This window comes from Orcinus orca, chromosome 5, assembly GCF_937001465.1.
Source record: "Orcinus orca chromosome 5, mOrcOrc1.1, whole genome shotgun sequence".
Taxonomy (NCBI): Eukaryota; Metazoa; Chordata; class Mammalia; order Artiodactyla; family Delphinidae; genus Orcinus; species Orcinus orca.
The window spans coordinates 23,549,352-23,569,444 of NC_064563.1; the positions used below are offsets into that span (position 1 = coordinate 23,549,352).

At 37.5% G+C, this 20,093-nt stretch overlaps 1 protein-coding gene across 2 annotated transcripts in view; it reads left to right on the plus strand.

Annotated features, from left to right (window-relative positions):
- PLOD2 (procollagen-lysine,2-oxoglutarate 5-dioxygenase 2) overlaps positions 1 to 20,093 on the plus strand; it is a 106,603-nt gene that overhangs the window by 25,736 nt on the left and 60,774 nt on the right. For both annotated transcript variants that reach the window (XM_004278205.4, XM_004278207.4), the window contains exons 2-3: positions 15,504 to 15,595; positions 18,514 to 18,650. In XM_004278205.4, coding sequence (XP_004278253.1) covers positions 15,504 to 15,595; positions 18,514 to 18,650 — 229 coding nt within the window. The remainder of the gene's footprint in view (positions 1 to 15,503; positions 15,596 to 18,513; positions 18,651 to 20,093) is intronic.

A 20,093-nucleotide genomic window follows, 5' to 3' on the forward strand; every position in this document is an offset into this window, starting at 1 on the left:
CTTGCATTGGATGTGCCAAGTCTCAACCGCTGTGCCACCAGGGAAGTGCCATGGCCTAGACTATTGTTGTAAATTTCCTCCCAGTCAGGCTTCCTAATTTTACCCTTGACCTCTTTCAGGCATAGCAACCAGAATGAATAAACTTTATTCAGATTTTGTCAGATTTAAACTTTAGTCAGATTTTGGAATGCAGTACTGTATTGCAGTTATGGGCACAGACTCTGGAGCCAGGCTGTCTGGGTTCTTATCTAGGTCCTGACATTTATGGTGTGTTTAATCTTGGGCAACATTTAAATATAAAATTGGAATAGCTGTAGTGTATGGATTAAAAGAGTTAATAGTAACTACATGGTAGACACTATTATTAGTATTAGTATCAGCAGCAGCAACAGTGGTAGTTGTAATAGTAATAGTATTAGTATTTGAACAACTAGTATGGCATCCTTTGACTCAAAATCCTCTAAGAGCTTCCCATTGCATTCGGAGAAGAAGCCAAAATCTTTGCAATGACCTCCTAGGCCCTGCACAATCTAGTCACTCTGATTTCTGGATGCATCTCATTTTCTGCCTTGCTTAGCCTCCTCTGTATTCTGGTGCCTGTAGTGTACTCCCCTCTCTCCCCCAAGCACGTATGAGTCCTGAAACTGGCTCATTCAGATTCTTTGTATTTGTTCTTTCCACTTGCGGGAAAGCATCCCCTCAGATACCTGCAGAGCTAACTCACTTCCTTCACTTCACATCACCCTCTCCGTGAAACTTGATTATGCTATCCCAAATGCCAAACAATTCAAGACTCCCTGTGCCCCTTCCTCCTTTCTCTTTAGCCGTGTAAGTTAGATGAAGTTATTTTTTGTTTTGGTTTTTGTCCCCCTGCATTAGAATGTAAACTCCATGATGGCAAAGATTTATTTTTTGTCTCGTGTCCACTCTGGAATCCCCAAACTCTCGAACAGTGTCTGGCATATAGTAGGCCTACAATAAATATTTTTTGAAGGAGTGAATGAAATTATGGCACCTTAACAATGTTAATTCTCTGCTCAAACCCTTCTGTGGCATTCCTGTCCCTTACAGAGCTCGGTGCCCTTGGCCTTGGCCTCCATGGTCTGCCACATCTCGGCTGCCAGCTGGTCTCTCTCACTCCTAAATTATGATTTGCGATTAACCATTTCCTGTCGTTCTGGATACTGAAAACACTATTATTTCCTCCTCATTTCTGACTAGCTAAGTCTTACCCCATCTTTGAGGCCCCCTAAATTTTTTTTCTTCTATGGCACTACCAGCCCCCCAACTACTTTTGATTTCTTTCTTCATTGTTTAACCTCTTCATTGGGCTGTTACCTGGAATTAGAGATACCGAAGTGTGTATGTTCACTGGCCTACCTAGGATGTAGTTCTTAGAATGTGATCCTTGTTCAGCCTTATCAGCATCTCCTGGTGTTGATGCCTGGTGCACAGAAATTATTTCTGAACCTCTCCTAAGACACAACAAATCAAAAATTCTGGGGGTGTGGTCCAGAAATGCATGTTTTAATAAGGCTTTGTGTATTTCTGATGCAAGCTGATGTTTGAGAGCTGCTGGACAAGGACATCAGCATGATGGACCAGACTGGGAGTGTCTGAATTAAGGAACCAGTTGAATCTTCAAAGTTCAGCAATCCCCAGAGATGGGAGGAAACTAAAATGGGTGTAGGAGGGCCAGAGGTAGAATGTTCCAAGAATGAAGTAAACAAAAACTTTCTCTGAAAAAGAAACTAGGAAACATGTCTACAGGATAAAGGACCATCAGGGGAATGGAACTCTGTTAGTGAATGCTTATGTCCATGATTCAGATTTTCTTCTTGTGGAGTAAGTTTTGGACAGTAGAAGGTTAGCAGAGAACTTGGAGGTTGTGAGCATTAGCACTGGGCAAATCTTGAGAATGGTGAGCCATGCAGAGTCTGAGGCAGCACGTATGGCCTTTCCTGGTAAGCGTTTGGGGTGCCGGCTCTGAGACCGGGATATTTTGACAGGAGCTAAAATTGAGGAAGAAGGTACAAAACCAGATTCTAGTCGTCTATTGAAATAATATGTCATGATAGGTATCTGATCACTGATGGGAAAAGTGAAGGACAGACAACCCAGTTATTAAGGAAAGGAACCTGTCTCTGCAGAAGAGCTTGGCATGGAAGCACCTGAGGACTGAGAAGAGGTCGGCATGAACTCTGGGATGGAGGTTAAATGGCCTCGGGGGGTGGGTGTTTAGAGGCCTGGGGTGGGGGTGGGGCGGTTATCACAGAAACCATTAAAGTCAACAAGTAAGTGCCAACTATGTGTTACATATCAAATTAAATATTTTACTTGAACACAGGTAATGTACCAGTATACATCTTTCTATCTCTTTATTGCCTGAATGATAATGGATTGAAATCAAACACTTAAAATGACTGGCTCTTTATAAGGACTTACTTTAATCATATAATTGTGTTTGCTATATGATACCAATCTTTTTGAATTTTTTTCCCCCAATTTCAAACTTGAATTAAACTGTACTTCAGGCACCGGGAGAATATAAACACATGTTCAGAAGGATCTTCGGCTTCCTGTTAAAACTGACCTATCATACACATCATAATGGGCACTGAACTTAGAAAAGTGAACATGTTCAGGGCTTTATATTGTCTTGCATGAGACAGGGTGAAAGGTCAATTGGGTAGATTTCTTCTGCTGCTGTCCTTCAAGAGTTCTGAGCCCCATGTTGAGGTGCATGCTTACCCACACACCACACCGTCCCCACCCTATGGAATCAACCTAGATCTGGAAGTGTGGTGCAGGGGTTCTGATGAACCATGACTGATGTGACTGAGGCCATTCTGGGAGGTTGGTTATCTCAAGGTCCTGAGGTTGACCAGCCACAGACTTGTTCAACAATGACTTGTCAGTGAGAATCACCCATGTATTCTTTCAACATATGACCTGGTTCAGCATTCAAGAAAGTCACTGTTCAAAACTGAAAGAAGAAATATAAGAAGGGAGGAATATCAGGCACTTAGACAACAGGGAGCTGATTGGGTCAGAGATAATTCCATCTTAGGGGAGTTTTTGTCAGTGTGGCAGATGGGAGCAGGTAGAGAACCTTTTATGTGGGACTTTATATCCAATCAAAATAGTGTTATAAAGCCAGTTTTACTTACAGAAAAACAAATTACGGGACAGTATTATGTTCCTGTTACTTTTAGTGTTCTCAGCATTTGTATATTTTGAGACTTTTTTTTTTCTGTCTTTAAAAAATCATAGGTCACCTTGCAATCATAGTTGAAATAATTACTATTTCTCTTTAAAACATGGCAGGGAGCACGGGTTTGATCCCTGGTCAGGGAACTAAGATCCCGCGTGCTGAGCGGACTGAAATGAAATGAAATGAAATAAAATAAAATAAAATGAGAGGGCTATCTAGAAAAGAAATCTATCTATCTATCTATCTATCTACCTACCTATCTCTGTATGTATCTATAAAATTCAGAATGGAACCCAAGGACTTCCTTGTTTGGAATAATACGAGAGAAAGCCTCAACAGGTTCAGCATTTCATTTATTCCACTTCAGCCACATGATAAAAGAAAGAAATATGAAAAAAATATATAAAAAACTGGAAGAAAATATGGAAGAATTATTTTATAATTATAACATGTGGAAAGACTTTCTAAAGTATAACACAAACCTAGGCATGTAAGAGTTAATGGCTGATAAAAACAATATTGTAGGAAAAGAAATTTTGCCTGGCAGAAATCATATGTCAAAACAAAGTCAAGGGCTTCCCTGGTGGCGCAGTGGTTGAGAGTCCGCCTGCCAATGCAGGGCACATGGGTTCGTGCCCCGGTCTGGGAAGATCCCACATGCCACAAAGCGGCTAGGCCCGAGAGCCATGGCCACTGAGCCTGCGTGTCCCAAGCCTGTGCTCCACAACGGGAGAGGCCACAACAGTGAGAGGCCCACGTACCGGGGGAAAAAAAAAAAAAAAGTCAAATGATAATGGTGATAATGAATGGGAGGAAATTTTTGACTCAGAAATTCTATTTTGAATTTATCCTACAGATACAATCTTACATGTAAAAAATTACTTATGTACATCATTATCAATTGCAGAATTTTTTTAGTACAGTATTAGATTGGAAATAATTTAATATCTGCCACTAGCATGGTGGTAATTAAATTATGGTTCATCCATGTAATGGAATACTGTGCTGCTGGATTCCATTTGAAAATATCTCAAAGATATGTAACTTTTTTTTAAAAGATGCAAAAAAATATTTAACTACAAAAATAGCCAGAAAATTAACAAAATGGCAATAAGCACATGGCTATCAATAATTAACTTTAAATGGATTAAATTCTCCAATCCAAAGACATAAAGTGCCTGAATGAATTAAAAAAAAGGCCAAGACTCATCTATGTGCTGCCTACAAGAGGCTCATTTAGATGTAAGGAAACACACAGACTGAAAGTGAAGGGATAGAAAAAGATATTCCACGTAAATGGAAACCAACAGAAGCTGGAGTAGCTATACTTAAATCAGACAATGTAGACTTTAAAATAAAGACTCTAATAAGAGAAAAGGTTCCCTTGTGCAGTGTTGGTGGGAATGTAAATTTTGTTCAGCCACTATGGAAAACATTATAGAAGTTCTTCAAAAAATTAAAAATAGAACTATCATATGATCCAGCAATTCCACTTCTGGTAATTTATATGAAGAAAATGAAAATACTCATTCGAAAAGCTATGTGCACAGTCATGTTCATCACAGCAGTATTTACCATAGCCAAGATATTGAAGCAGCCTAAGTTTCCATTGATAGATGAACAGATAAAGAAATTGTGGTACATATATACAATGAAATATTATTACTCAGCCATAGAAAAGAATGAAATCCTCCCATTTGTGACAACATGGATGGACCTTGAGGGCATTGTGCTAAATGAAATAAGTTAGAGAAGCACAAATACTGTTTGCGCTCACATGTGGAATCCTAAAACATATATATATTTATACACACACTATATATATATATATATATACACACACACATACATATATACATATATATACACACATATGTATGTACACATATATATATATGTTCATGGACACAGAGAACAGATTCATGATTGCCAAAAGTTGGGGAGTTGAGGGGTTGAAGAAATTGGTGAACTGGTTTTTTTTTAAGTGTAAATAAATTGAAAAAAGGAAAAAGAAGCAAAATGGGGTATAGATTATAAAGTGTTTGACATTGTATGCATTGACATCTCTTGACGCATCCATAAGAACAATCATTGGTATCTCCTGAGGGAAAGTCAGCTATATGTCTGGGAGAAAGGGCTGGGAAAGAATATCACTTCCCACTTTATCACCCAGTCCAAAAATTAAATTACAAAAAGTGGCTGCAGAAGGAAAAAGCAGTCATGTGTATATACAAATATATTGTTTTAATCTCTAACTTGGCATAGTGAATACTAGAATATTTCTTTTATTTTCTGGGATATACTCCAAAAAATAAGACATTCCTCATATAAAGATGATAGTTTATGACACAAAGTGAATAATGAAGCTTTCTTTTGGAGTCTTGTAGTAATTCCATAGGAGAAGGTATTTATAGTTGTAGATGTCACATCGTCTACATTTAATTTTATGTCCCTGAAATGTCTAATGTGCTGATTTGGTTTTATAGTAATCTTTTATATGGTAACTTCAACTTGTTGGACATTGTGGGGAACTAGCAAGTTGTGGGGGAGGATTCTGAACTGCCAGCAAAGATGCCATAAAACTCTCAAGCAGGTGAGGATGGGCTGCTGCTCAGATTAATTGTACTCATTTTATGCTACCTGGGTACAATGGAAAATGCCCTCTTAAAATATATATAAGTATAATGTGTTCATGGCAATGTGGAGTGGGAGAAGCAAATGTTTCCGTGTACTTGAAGATGATGAGTTACAGTTACGACTTTTCATTTGTTTCCTTTCAGCTCCTCCACACTTTGTCAGGTCTGCTTTTAATTTTGCGTCCCACATTGATTTATTTTCATTCCTTTAGGTTAAGCAGACTTCTTTAAAAAGATTTTTTTGTTTCCCATTATCGAGAAATAAAGGTCATCTTGGCTCAGGCACCTCACCCTTGCAGCTTTGTCTCACATGGACCACAAGTGCATCTCAGGATGTTCTCTGCCCTAGGACAACTGTTTTTTTGTGGGTTTTTTTTTTTTCTTTCTTTTTCCATTTGTAGGTGAATTAGCAAGAGTATATGATCTCAGCCCCTGCTGTTTTGTCCTGGTAATTAACTTTATTATTGATGCCCTTTGCTGATGAGTCTGGGAAATACTTTCAATGCCTATGCAAAATATGGAATAAAGAACAGTAGATCAGATTGTAAATCGAACACAATAATTTGTTTGAACAAACCGTACAACCTTGGGACCAAATTTCTGGCAGGTGGGTCATACTCTCTGCTAAAGCATTTGGCCAGCAGATGGGTTATATCATCCCACTCAAAGGAGGTTCTCATTACTGGTACATCTTTCTATTTTGGAGGTTGCTGCAACCTTTTTTTAAAAAAATTAATTGATTTATTTTTGGCTGCATTGGGTCTTCACTGCATAGGGGCTTTCTTTAGTTGCTGCGAGCGGGGGCTACTCTTCGTTGCGGTGCACAGGCTTCTCATTGCGGTGGCTTCTCTTGTTGTGGAGCATGGGCTCTAGGTGCGCGGGCTTCAGTAGTTGTGACACGCAGGCTCAGTAGCTGTGGCTCGTGGGTTCTAGAGCGCAGGCTCAGTAGTTGTGGCGCACGGGCTTAGTTGTTCCGCGGCATGTGGGATCTTCCCGGACCAGGGCTCGAACCTGTGTCCCGTCCATTGACAGGTGGATTCTTAACCACTGCACCACCAGGGAAGTCCTGCTGCAATCTTTGAACCCTTGAAATTCAACAGATTGGAGTCAGCTCTGGCTGTGAAGAGGGCAGGTCCTTTTTCCTTTGACATTAAAATTACATTCAAGGTATGCATCTCATAACTTTTGAAGGGATCAGTTGTGCTCTCCAAGTCATAAATTCTGGAAAATGGTCCTGTGCTATTTATTTTAATACTTGTAAAGATAGAAAATGCTGCTTTTCCAAGACAGAACATTAATTCTGAGTGCTTTTAACTGTACTTTGTATTTGCTACGACCTGAATGTTTGTGGCCGCCCAAAATTCATATATTGAAATCCTAACCCACAAAGGTGATGATATTAGAAGGTGGGGTCTTTGGCAGATCCTTAAGTCATGAGGGTAGAGTCATCATGAATTGGGTTAGTGCTCTTATAAAAGAGGTTCCGAAGATACCCCATCCCCTTTCACCATGATAAAATTATGAAGGTGCTTATACTATGAAATATTCGATCCCATTTGTGAGAAGGATATTCATTAGAAGGTCTACTTAAGCAAATATCCAGAGACCAAAGCTTATTCTTATTTGCCCACTATAACAGTTCCCATGGATGAAAGTGTTTCATAAAATAGCCATAGTTTTTAGTCAACAGATTGGTAACTATAATGGTCTGAATGTTTGTGTCTCCCTAAAATTCATATGTTGAAATCCTAACATCTGAAGACGATGAAGTGGAGCCTATAGGAGACACTTAGGTCATGAGGGCAGAGCCTTCATGAATGGGATCAGTGTTCTTATAAAAGAGACCCCACAGAGTCCCTGGCCCCTTCCACCATGTGAGGACACAGGGAGAAAGTGCTGGCTATGAGCCAAGAAAAAAGCCTTCACCAGAACGTGTTCGTTCAGGTGCTGTGATCTCCAGAACTGGGAGGAGTAAATTTCTGCTGTTTATAAGCTACCACGTCTGTGGTATTTTGTTATAGCAGCCTGAACAGAGTAAGACAGTATTGATAGAAAATTTGCCTCCTCTCCATTAATTCTTCCCCTAGCTAATTATCTCTTTGAAAATAAAACAGAGGAAATCCTTTTTTTTTTTCTCTTCAAATATGGTGAGGTAGAGAGGTGGTGAATCTTTTTTATCAGGTAGAAAAATTCTCACTTCCTCAATTATTCAATATGTGAAATGATTGCCAAACCTCTAACCATGCTGGTCAAACTCCATGTTTGTCAAAATTCTCCTTAATGTAGCATGCCAAACGTCTGATAATTTTTTGTACGTGAACTGCACAGGTTACAGTGGGATCGTCACCTCTTTCGTTAAGATTGTGTTTTTTTTTATTTGTTTGTTTCGGTCAGCAGTTCACACATTGGCTCATTTTTGAGTTTGTATTTGAGTAATGTTATGTGAAAATGAAATGCTTCTCAATCAGCGGAGGAGCAGGGTATGATTGTCTTATCTACCAAATATTTCCTTTATGGAGTCTATTTGGAGTCTTTGCTGTATGTCTCTAGCCTGGCCTCTGAGCCCAGATTGTAAAACTCAGCCATGTATCAGACATAATCAGTTAGGCCCATAGTGTCTCTTTCAGATGAAGAAATGCTGCCTGTAGCTAGAAGCATAATGGGTCAGCTATCCCCAAGACAATGTTCAGGTTCAGCAATTCAGTAGGAGGACTCAGATGATGCAGTGTATCGTCATATTGATAGCTATGACTTTTTACATTGAAAGAATACCAAGCAAAGGCAGCAAAGGGAAAAGGCACATAGGCAAAGTCCAGGGGAACCAGACACAGCTTCCAAGAGTCTTTTTCCAGTGGAGTCACAGAGGATTAGCTTAATTCCTCCAGCAACTAGTTGTGACAACACATGTGAAACGTTATTTGTTGGGAAAGCTCTTTAGAGACTCAGTGCCTAAGGTTTTTATTCGGGGCTAGTCATAGAGGCAACCCCTGTACCAGAATTCCGAACTCCTAGAAGGAAAGCTGGTGTTCAGCATAAATACCTTGTTTGTACAATTCAGATACAATGAGCTGTTCTTATCTGGGAATGGTGGGAATCCTCTCCAAATCCAGCTTTCCAGATGCCAGCCGAGGATCAATCCTGCAAACTAAGATTGAAGTCTTAGGCTTGCTATGTTATCTCTTTTCTGTACATTTAAACAGATTTTAATTTTAATTTTAAACAGATTCTAGCCTCTTGACCTCTTACCACCAAGTGAGGCCACATGAAACATTGGAAAGAAATGGACTTTGAGGAATACCCAAAGTTCCACTTCCAGCTTTGCTAGTAACTCGTTGGGTGACTTTGGCTAAGTCAACCTATTCAACCTTATTTTCTTCATCTATGAGTTGGATGTAATAAGGCAATCTACATAAGGATTTTGTTGGGAACAAATTATTTTATACACCCACACAGATAAAATATAACATCCCTTGTTCCTGAATCCACTCATTCAACAAATATTTATTAAGAATCTACTATATGCTAAACACTTTGATAGGTCCTGGAGGTGTAGTGCTGAGCAAAAAACGTCCTGCCTTTCTGGAATTTACGGTCTAGTCGGAGAAAGAGACTTGACTCTTGAATAGTAATCATGCAAATTAATATGTAATTACAATTTGTCATAAGTGCTCCAAAAGAGAGGTAGAGAATGCAGTGAAAATGTATAATGGGCACTGACATACTTGAGTGGGTCAGGGAAGTTTCCCCCAAGGAAATGGCATATGTGTAAGAATCTCAATGAATTGAACAGGCAGGGGTTGCATCAAGAGATGATGCAACCTGACATCTAATGACATCTAATGACATCTAATTAGATAAAGGTTTTGCAGAGGCTCTTCTCCTCAGGGTGGGAGGGAGAAGGCATTGTTGGAGAACTGAGAAAAAAGAAAAAGAAAAACTGCAGTTGGAGCAGAGAGAGCAAAGGGCAGAGAGATGGTGGGTGAGATTAGAGAGGATAGAGGTAGTCAAGGGCCACATTAAGGTAAAGTAGCTTGGCCGCAGTGCTAATAGCAATGGAAAGTCATTTAAGGATGTTTAGCAATGGGGTGACATGATTAGATATCTAATTTTTTTGAAAAGATTCAGTCTGCTTTGTAGAGATATGATTGGAATGGGTATAGTGGGATTTAGGAGGGTATTGTGGAAACCTGGGCTAGTAGGAGGGTATTGTGGAAACCTGGGCTAGTGATGATTGTAATTTGAGTTAGCTTGCTTGGAGATGGAGAGAAATGAAAAGATTTGAGACGGTGTATCTGTAGTTACATGCTAAATTATTTTAGTGCACAGTTTAAATTGAACTCTTTTTACATAGATTTTTTTTCCCGCATTACAGTTGCCTCCACCCCTTATCTGCGGCAGATAAATTCCAAGACCCCCAGTGGATGCCTGAAACTGTGGATAGTACCGAATCCTATATATACTCGGTTTTTTCCTATACATGCATATCTATGATAAAGTTTAATTGATAGATCAGGCACAGTAAGAAATTAACAACAATAACTAATAATAAAATAGACAGTTATAACAATATACTGTAATGAAAGTTATGTGAATGTGGTCTCTCTCAAAATATCTTATTGTATCAAGTTAATGCCTTTTTATCTTAATTAAGCACTTACCATGCACTGTGGCCATGACTTCTACAGTTTGAGGCAAGACAGCAAATCTAGCATGAACTTCTTTTTCTTTCTTCACAGTTTCACAGAGAGATTTGTTCCTAGCGTAGATCTTAGCAACCTCAGCATATGCTTTCCTTTTCCTTATTAAATCAAGAACATTCACCTTTTCATTTAAAGGAAGTGCTTTACAGCTTTCTTTGGCTTATTTGAATTACCAGCATCACTACTCTTGTGCTTTGGGGCCATTATTAAGTAAAATAAGGGTGACGTGGACACAAGCAGTGTGATACTGTGACAGTGGATCTGATTACTGAGATGGCTACTAAATGACTAATGGACAGGATACACTGGACAGGGATGATTCACATCCCAGGCAGCACAGAACGGGATGGTAATTGATTTTACCATGCTACTCAGAATGGCGTGCCATTTAAACAACTTATAAGTTATTTATTTTTGGAATTTTCCATTTAATATTTTCAGACCATGATTGACCCTGTGGGTAACAGAAACCTTGGGTAAGGGGACAGTACCGTACTGGCATCATAAAATCTTGAGAGTTGGAAGAGATATTTGGTTCTTGAATGAATAACTCTGGTAGAGAAAAAGATTGAGTTGCATAACTTGCTGAGATTTGCACATCAACTCCCTTACACATTTATCTGTTGAGTGGAAATAATAAGATACTGTCATTAGACCTATGTATGGACTTAAGTGTATCATCCACTTTACATATATTAACTCATTAATTCTCACAGCAAGGCTATCAGGTGCTCTTATTACACACATAGATGAGAAACAGATGAGACACAGAGTTTAAGTAACTGACCAATTTCAAACAAGTAATAAATGGTAGGTCTGAGATTGGAACCCAAGAAGTTTGTTGTCAGATCCCTATGGCCAACCACAGTGGCAAACTATGACCCTTAGGCCAAATCTGGCCCATGGCTGTTTTTGTACAGCCAGCCAGAAAACTAAGGATTATTATTATTTTTTTATTTTAAAAAAGTTTTAAAGAAGAAAGAAAAAAGGAGAATCGTGACAGAGATTGTATGTAGACCACAAAGCCTAAAATATTTACTATGTGGCCTTTAACAGGGAATGTTTGCTGGCCCCTATACTAACCATTCCTAGGAAAATGCGTTCCTTGAATAGAAAGTTGAGCACCACTGATCCTTTCAGATGAAGGACATGTCTTTCATTAAATGCGTTATTGCAGAGTAAAGTATATACTCAGAGCTCCTTCTGTGGTAGAATTATTTTTCTTGATTTTTGCAAATTTAGAATTAAGACTGGGTGTAGGGAAAGTTTCTTGGGAAGTAGGGAGAATTATCCCTCTGAGTGAGATCAAAGGCAGCTGGGCTGGCGCTGAGTTACTGAATGTGATGCCTGTTATTAAGACAATGAATTTCAGCTGGATTTATGGGCTGATTTTTTTTTTTTTTTTTTTTTTTTTTTTTTTTTTTTTAAGCAGTTTGGAGATAGGATATATTAGCCCAAAAACTTCCTGTTTTAAATCCATGATTTGTTTTTGGAAAGAAAAATTATATCAGCTCTAAAAATTGATGAATTCTGGTATTGTATCAACAACTATTTGGAGAAAAAAAAGACTAACAATGCCATTTTTCCTCCCCAGAGCTGTAATTTCATTAGTAAGAAAGAACATAACAGGGTGTTTTTTGCCTTTCTAAATAAAAAAGATTTAGATTATTGGAGAAATTCTGTTATTCATGTAAATTTTCGTAGGGGGCTAAATATTAAGCTACTTAACAAATATTTATTAAACCTTACTATGGTGCTAGGTATTTTGAGGGACTTTGTAAATATGATTACAGAAGGTTTTTTTTTTTTTTTGCTATGATGTGATTTTCATTTGATAAATGGTTGTTGTAATAGACCACACTCTATAGATGATTTACATGTTTCTTGCTCATGCAAACTGTATTAACTGTTTTCTAACAGAGTCAGGCAGTGGCTCTAGAGTTTATGTTTGGTCACAGTTGGGCTTCCATTTGTCTTTTCTTTGACACTGTCTTAGACTGGTTTTGGTAGTGGTTGATGGGTACCCATTATTCAAGCCCATTTCTTCAATCATCTCACTTGATCCTTTTGGTTGTTGTGGGTGGATTGGGTAAGGTACTAATTATAGTTGTTTAAATTATAATATTGTCTGGTTAGAAAATTTCTGCTGTCTATTCTGTTTTTCCTTTTACTTAGATGATTCAGATTGTTGAAAAGAGTTTTATATTGAATATTTTTCTGATTGGAAGATTAGGGATTGTGCATAAAGTTGAACTCCCTTTTTTTAATTTAGGGATTTCCAAACATATATAAATGGAACCCACTTTTAATAGTATCATACGTGGGCAGTCTTATTTACTCTTTATCTTCCTCCTCCATTGTCTCCCATCTACCCCTAATAATTTTAAGACAAATCACAAACACTACTTCCTTTCATTGAGTAAATACTTTATTATTTGTCTCTAAATTATAAGAAGTCTTTAAAAAATACCAATGCCATTAGCATGCTAAAAAATTAACAATAATTCCGTAATATTGACAAATACAAGTTAGTGTTCAGATTTTCCTCATTTTCTCATAAATACCCTTTTATAGTTGACTTTTCAGATCAGGACCCAAATAAAGGCCATGATGTATGTTTGGTTGAATTGTCTCTTAATTCTGGCGATATACTATAATAGTCTCCCTTTCCTTTTTCCTCTTTTGCCATTGATTCTGTAGATCAGTTGTCTTCTGTCCGTATATTTCTGATAAATTTGTGGTATAAATTTTAGTGGAATCTAAAGTATGTGTCAAATGTAGGTTAAATTTTTTGACACGCATACTTCGTAGATGGTGAACAAGTTGGACTGTTGAACTGGTTGGCAAGAACTTGTGAGTGGTGCATGTCAGCACTTTCTTCTTTTACTTCCCCCAGTTGAGTAAGATTTATTTCTCATCATAGTCACGATAGTGAATAGCAGGTAAGAAGAAACAGAAGTTTCTACGTAATGTTATTGAACAGGCCTGCCTTTGACAGAACTACTTATTTATTACTTGGTTTTGCTTTTTTGTAATTAGCAACAGTACTGAAGCAACAGGAGTCCTTATTTGGCATAGGCTTGCCAGACACAGTCAGACTACATATTTTTAGTTTTGCCTTCTGAGTCATTAGATTCCATAACATTTCTGTCTGCCCAAGGGTCTGGCCAACATTACTTTTTTTTTTTTAACATCTTTATTGGAGTATAATTGCTTTACAATGCTGTGTTAGTTTGTGCTGTATAACAAAGTGAATCAGCTATATGTATACATATATTCCCATTACTTTTCCTATTAAGGATGATGAAATCCTTGCTGTTAATTTTGTACTGGAAATTATAAGTATAAAAATCCACCCAGGTAAAATCTATAAACTTTTTTTGTGTAGAAAAAGTTAAGAAAGAAAGCTATCTTGTCATTTTATTATGCAGGAAAGAGACTTAAAAAGTATTCCTTTTACTCTTATGAAATAAAATCTTGTATTGCCTATTTCAAAATTTATTGTAAATGATAAATAGGTCAAGTTTTCTTAATTGTTAAGCCCTGTTTGAAACTTCACAAATGAAATTTTGTTTTTTAAAGAATAATTAATTGAAAAAGTACTCTTAAAATATATTTGCTTCAGCCCTGACAGCTTTAATGAAAATGACTTTTAGTTTTCCTTAAATATCTATTTCTCATAATGGTGAAAGTTATGTGAGAAATACATATTTCTAGAAAAATATCTAAGAATGTTGATATTTATTTTCATGAAAATGTTTTCCTTTTTTTGGTTGACTTGTTTGAATTTCTTTCTTATGTGTCTTACACTTATGTATATTTTGTTTAAAGTATTTTCAAAATTTGATGATTACCTTGGGTCATATGAAATTGTTTTTAATTGATTCCTAGAATACATTAATGCTATATATTTCATTTTCAATGATTGTCTACTGTTTAAGGGATATTTAACACTGTCTGACTTTTTTCTTATTGATAACAATCAAGTGAGAGTCAAATGATATAACTCAGTGCCTAGAAAGTTAAAAAGATGTTAATTTTGTTTTCTTAGTCCTTTGGTCCTTCTATAGCCTAAGGTTAAAAAAAAATGCCCTGGCTGTTAACCTTTGGCATTTTCTGACGCACTTGTTTCTTTTATGCATTTTTCCAACATGTCTTTTCCTGATAAGCATTTTCCTTAATAGCTTCTATAGGTATTTTGAAATAACTCCTTAAATCTATCTACTTCTGCTAAGAAGAGGTGTTTTGTTAGATTGAAAATAATAATTCATTATAAAATGGTGACTCAAAGCTGTATTTACCAGGGAAGTGCTGATTTTAGTTTCTTTTATTCTTTAAAGAAAAAACAAAGCACTGAAGGTGGTGTAAATGTGGATTTTATAGACTTCCCATATACAAACATTCATTGATAGGAGGAAAAATTAAGATTCTCTTTCTAAATATTTGTTCCCAATTCATCATAATTTATTTCAAAAAATTAGGATCAGTCTCACGATTGGATCTCTTTTTGTACATGTGCTTTGAGGAATATAATGTGCTTCTGGACTCACTGATGTGTGTAATAAATCAGTGATGGTTTATAGGTGACAGTGAACCTTGTTGGTTAGATAACATTTAGGAGAGTTTGTCTTTACAGATAAAAACTTTGTGCGTTTTATGCAAGTGTTTCTCTTAGTGTTGAAATCCTCTGTTGAGGGCGTGCTTTACCTTAAAAATAAATGCACTTTTTTACCATTAAAATAATTCATTATTTGGCAGTCTGTCGTTTGGCAGTAATATAACCAATTTTAATTGCCTAGTTTTTCAACAGCTCTTTGTTTAGCCTCATGTAGATGAACAAACCAGAACATTCCCATAGGTTTAATGAGGTCTCTAATCACTGCAGTGATCTGTAAAGTGTGAGGAGTTAGCCTCTTGGTAAACTGTCTTATGTTATTCCCTCTGTCTTTGCAGATAAATTATTAGTCATAACTGTAGCAACAAAAGAAAGTGATGGATTCCATCGATTTATGCAGTCAGCCAAATACTTCAATTATACTGTGAAGGTATGATATATCTTTTAATTCATGGAGATCTTAGAATATGTGCCTGAAGTACATTTTTCATAACAACAACAATAACAACCACAACATGATCTGCAATCCCCAGAAGGATGATGAAATTGGGTTACATAATGGTGTCAGTTTACCTGTACTTGATTGTTTTAAAGATACGTTTTGGCCTTATTAATACTCTGCCACTCAGACAATAATTTCTTAATATTTGCTAATGCTTTGTGTAAACATGTTCTATAAAACAACAGAAAAATATATTTATACTTATATTTCTTTTGGGGGGTCATGTACAGGTACAACATAACTAAGATTTGACGGTAATTTTTTTCACTTACTTTGAAGAATTGTAATGGGTTTGTCTACCCTGAGAATTGGAAACATTACTGTGAAGGAGATACCTTTTCTGTTCCAGTATTGAGAGGTGCTTTTCCTGTTTTTTTATTTGTTTGTTTCAGAGGAATTTAATAACATTATAAAAGTATAAAAGGGTTTTAGAAGACTTATCTCCAGGGAAATAGCTCACTGATAAATGATCAGAGGAAACCTGGCATATTTGGTAGGACTAGTAAACTGAGCTGTGAAAGGCCTGCCTTTAAAAAAAAAAACAAACAAAAAAACTTATTTATTTTCTGATAGAAATTAGGCTGTCATCCAGGTCTTTTCCACATGCAGCGGAGAATAGGGAAATATCCCAGGTAGGAAAACAAATTTAGTTCATTTACAAAACAAAACAGCAGAGCTTCCCTGGTGGCGCAGTGGTTGAGAGTCCGCCTGCCGATGCACGGGACATGGGTTCGTGCCCCGGTCCGGGAAGATCCCACATGCCGCGGAGCGGCTGGTCCCGTGAGCCATGGCCGCTGAGCCTGTGCGTCCAGAGCCTGTGCTCCGCAACGGGAGAGGCCACAACAGTGAGAGGCCCGTGTACCGCAAAAAAAAAAAAAAAAAAAAAACAGCAAAGCAAAAAAAAAAGGGAGAGAAAAATTGCTTTTTTGCCTAGGGAAAAACAGCTATTTCAGAAAACTGAGCTATTTCAGAATGTAATGCACAAAAAAAGTAATATTTGCTACCTAGCCACTGGAAGACTAGGTACAGATGTTAATACAGAATAACTATTAAAGAGGCTAACTTTGCTAGAAAAGAGATGTAGACGTTTAATGTAGGGTAAATGAGAAATATGTTAGAGAAGTTTGTTAGAAGGGAAATATTGTAATATGCATTGATAGGGGGCAATATGAAAGAAAAATCAGGGTAAAATAATGCTGAAATCCAATGAGGGGCATCTCAAGGGGAGAGTGTGGAATATTTTTTACATGTGAGGCACTGTGTTAGGACCTTCATATATGGTATGCTGTTGATTCTTTGTATAAACCATGTAAGGTAGGTATTACTTTACTTATCAGTGAGGAAAACTTTCTCCAGGGTACGCACCTGTAAGGCGTCAAATGTTGGACCCCAGCCCCGTTTGACTGACTCTGGAGTTTTGGATCCTCCTGCTGTCTTTCCGTTGTGAAATGCAGTGGTTCTCAAAATGTGGACCCAGACCACCAGCATCAGCATCATCTGGGAAATAGGAATGAGTATTCTTAGGCGCAACCTCACTTACTGAATCGCATACTCTGGGAGAAGGGACCAGCAGTCTGTGTTTTAACGAACCCTCCACGTGATTCGGATGCATACCAACGTTTGACACACGGATGCTGTGGAAAGAAAACAGAGACTAGAGCTTAATCAACACAGTGCTGCACAGAGTAGGCGCTCAGATGCACTTAGGCCCGGTATGACTGCAATATTGGAGAAGTCCAGAAGGGTTGTAGAACAGAAGTGTAACAAATCTTAGGGCCAGAGGAGGTCACTTAGGGCAAAACCAAATAATTCTATTAGAGTAGCCCCTGTATGAATCCAGATGCCCGCCACAGTTTGAGTTAACATTTATCCCTTCGGCATAAGTAGTGATGAAGCGCTCACTAGAGATTTGAGGCTGGGAACGCCACAAACTCTTGTATTTGGCTCGATGTTAAGTAAATTTGGAACTAATAATATTTATTTTCTAAGTTAATTTGATCTTTTTCTTTTGTATTTATTCTTAATTTCATCCCCCCTGAGTTTCACAAATCTTTTAGTAGATCCTTATTTTGGGAACTTCAGACTTTGTTTTGGTGAAACTAAGATACAAGGTGTGTGTGTGTGTGGCGGCAGGGGGCGTGGACCTGCCTCCTGCTCCCTCCCAGCCAGGTGAGTCAGCAGGCATGTGAGTCAGCAGGCATATGATTCAGGAGGCAGCTGCTGAGGCTAAGCAAACAGAGCCGAGGATGGCTGCAGGCTTAGCTCTGAGTAATTGTGCTTAGGCGATCTCTTGTATTGATAAATTATTAAACTTTTGAGGATAACCTAAACTTAAGATTTTTAAGGTAAAGAAGGTGACGTTTGACTTGATGCCCTCTGTGTTTCCCTGGACAACCCATCTGGTTTCAGCAGGAAAATCGCTTAAGGGCCCCAGCCAGGAATCACTGAGCTTCCAGGGCGCCCAACGTTCATCAGACAGATTTCCAGCCAGATTGAAAAGTGTTACGGAAAGTTTCTTCATTTTCTTTTTCATTTCAGTCCGAATAAAGAGAAATAGGATGTGAGAAATACTTTCTAGGGTTTCCCGCACCAACCCCCAGCTTCCTTGGATTAGACTCCACTTTTGAAATGGTAACATTAGGAATGGCATTCCACAGGGTAAATAACATTGAAGAATTATGACCTAACCTAGGCATCAAACTTTTTCTGTTTAGCATCATGATTTAGTGTAACATTAAAAGAGTGATACTGTGTTATACTGTACAAGTTGCTGGTGACTTCCAGTTTTTATAATACTATCATCATCTGAGTCTTGCCCGGGGATGAAATGTTGATTTCATTTATAGGTCCTTGGTCAAGGAAAGGAGTGGAGAGGTGGTGATGGAATTAATACTATTGGAGGGGGCCAGAAAGTGAGATTGATGAAAGAAGTCATGGAACGTTATGCCAGTCAAGAGGATCTGGTTGTCTTGTTTACTGAATGGTAAGAGAAAGAACCTGTGGCTTTCTAAGTCTGTATTAAATTATTTTAAAAGAGTTGAAATTCTTAGTTGTAGATTATATATTAAATTATTTTATTCACATGGGATCATTGTTTTAAAAAGTAGATGTTACTCACAATTATAAAACCATGGTCTGACGTAGTGATGTAATATGATCAAATTTGATGAGTTACCATAAACACCAATGGGAAAACAGGGCATGAGCTAAAATTTTTGTGAAATTCATGTTTTAATCCTCACTTGAGATGGAATAAAGATCATATTGAATTTTTCTATTGAGAGAGCAACTCAGTGGATTCTGGTTGTCTGGGAGAAAATACATCATGTAAGTTATAAGTGAGAAATAAAAAAGCCTATGTTTAATAATAAAGAAAAACCTTTCTCATCTGTAAATATCTTTTTGTCTACTAAATTTGGAGTGTTCGCTGTGTCTCCATCTTCTCACATGTTTTTAATAATGTCAAGTTGTCATGAACCGTTATTGGTTGCCGCCTTCTTTCTTCCATTTTCTCTACATTCTTTTTTTTTTTTAAACATTTTTTTTTGGCCATGCGGAGTGTGGGATCTTATTTCCCTGGCCAGGGATGGAACCCACATCCCCTGCCTTGGAAGCGTGGAGTCTTAACCACTGGACCACCAGGGAAGTCTCCCTTCATTCCTTTTTATTTTTATTTTTTGGTCATTGGTCATCATTTTAAATCCCTTTGCATTTTCCTCTTTAATTTAGGAAAGTTATTTTATATCTCTCCCTCAATTTGAAAATCCAAAACCACAGATTATTACAGGTGAAAGTAAGAACAATGCTTTTATGCAAATGTTAAATAAAGGCAGAAATTTTGAAATGAAACGGACATACTGAAGTCCTGGTGCCACCAACACTTACAGGTTTTGAAAGGGTCCATGTACTTGCATCTTCAGAATTTCTCTACTGTCTCCTGGGAAAAAATAAAGTTCTGCTTATAGTTATTTATTCTTGCAACATGAGATGTGGTATAGATGGTGTTAGCTTGTGTACTGAGAATTTTTCTACAGAATCTATTATTATATATATTTTTTACCCTTAGAAAGAAGAGGAGGAAGTTGATAATAAACGGTTTAGATTAAATATTGAGTATGTTTGGGTTAAAATTACCATGGATTTTAAACAACTATTTTGGTCAGCTTGAACTTGCCACACCTATGTTTTGACTCTGACTTTGAGGCAAATTCTCCTTGTAGAAGTTACCACATATGAGCCAGTAATAGTTTTGGATTCCCAAACCTCTTTCTGCATTTTAGGAAGAACTCGTTTTCCTCTCCCTTTACTCTCCTATCAGACTGCCCCTCCCCGCTATCCCCCATCTAAGATTTAGGCTTGGAAGAAACTGGTTTAATAAGGGGCCAGTTTGTTTCTAATAAGAAAAGGGACACTGTGAGATATCTGA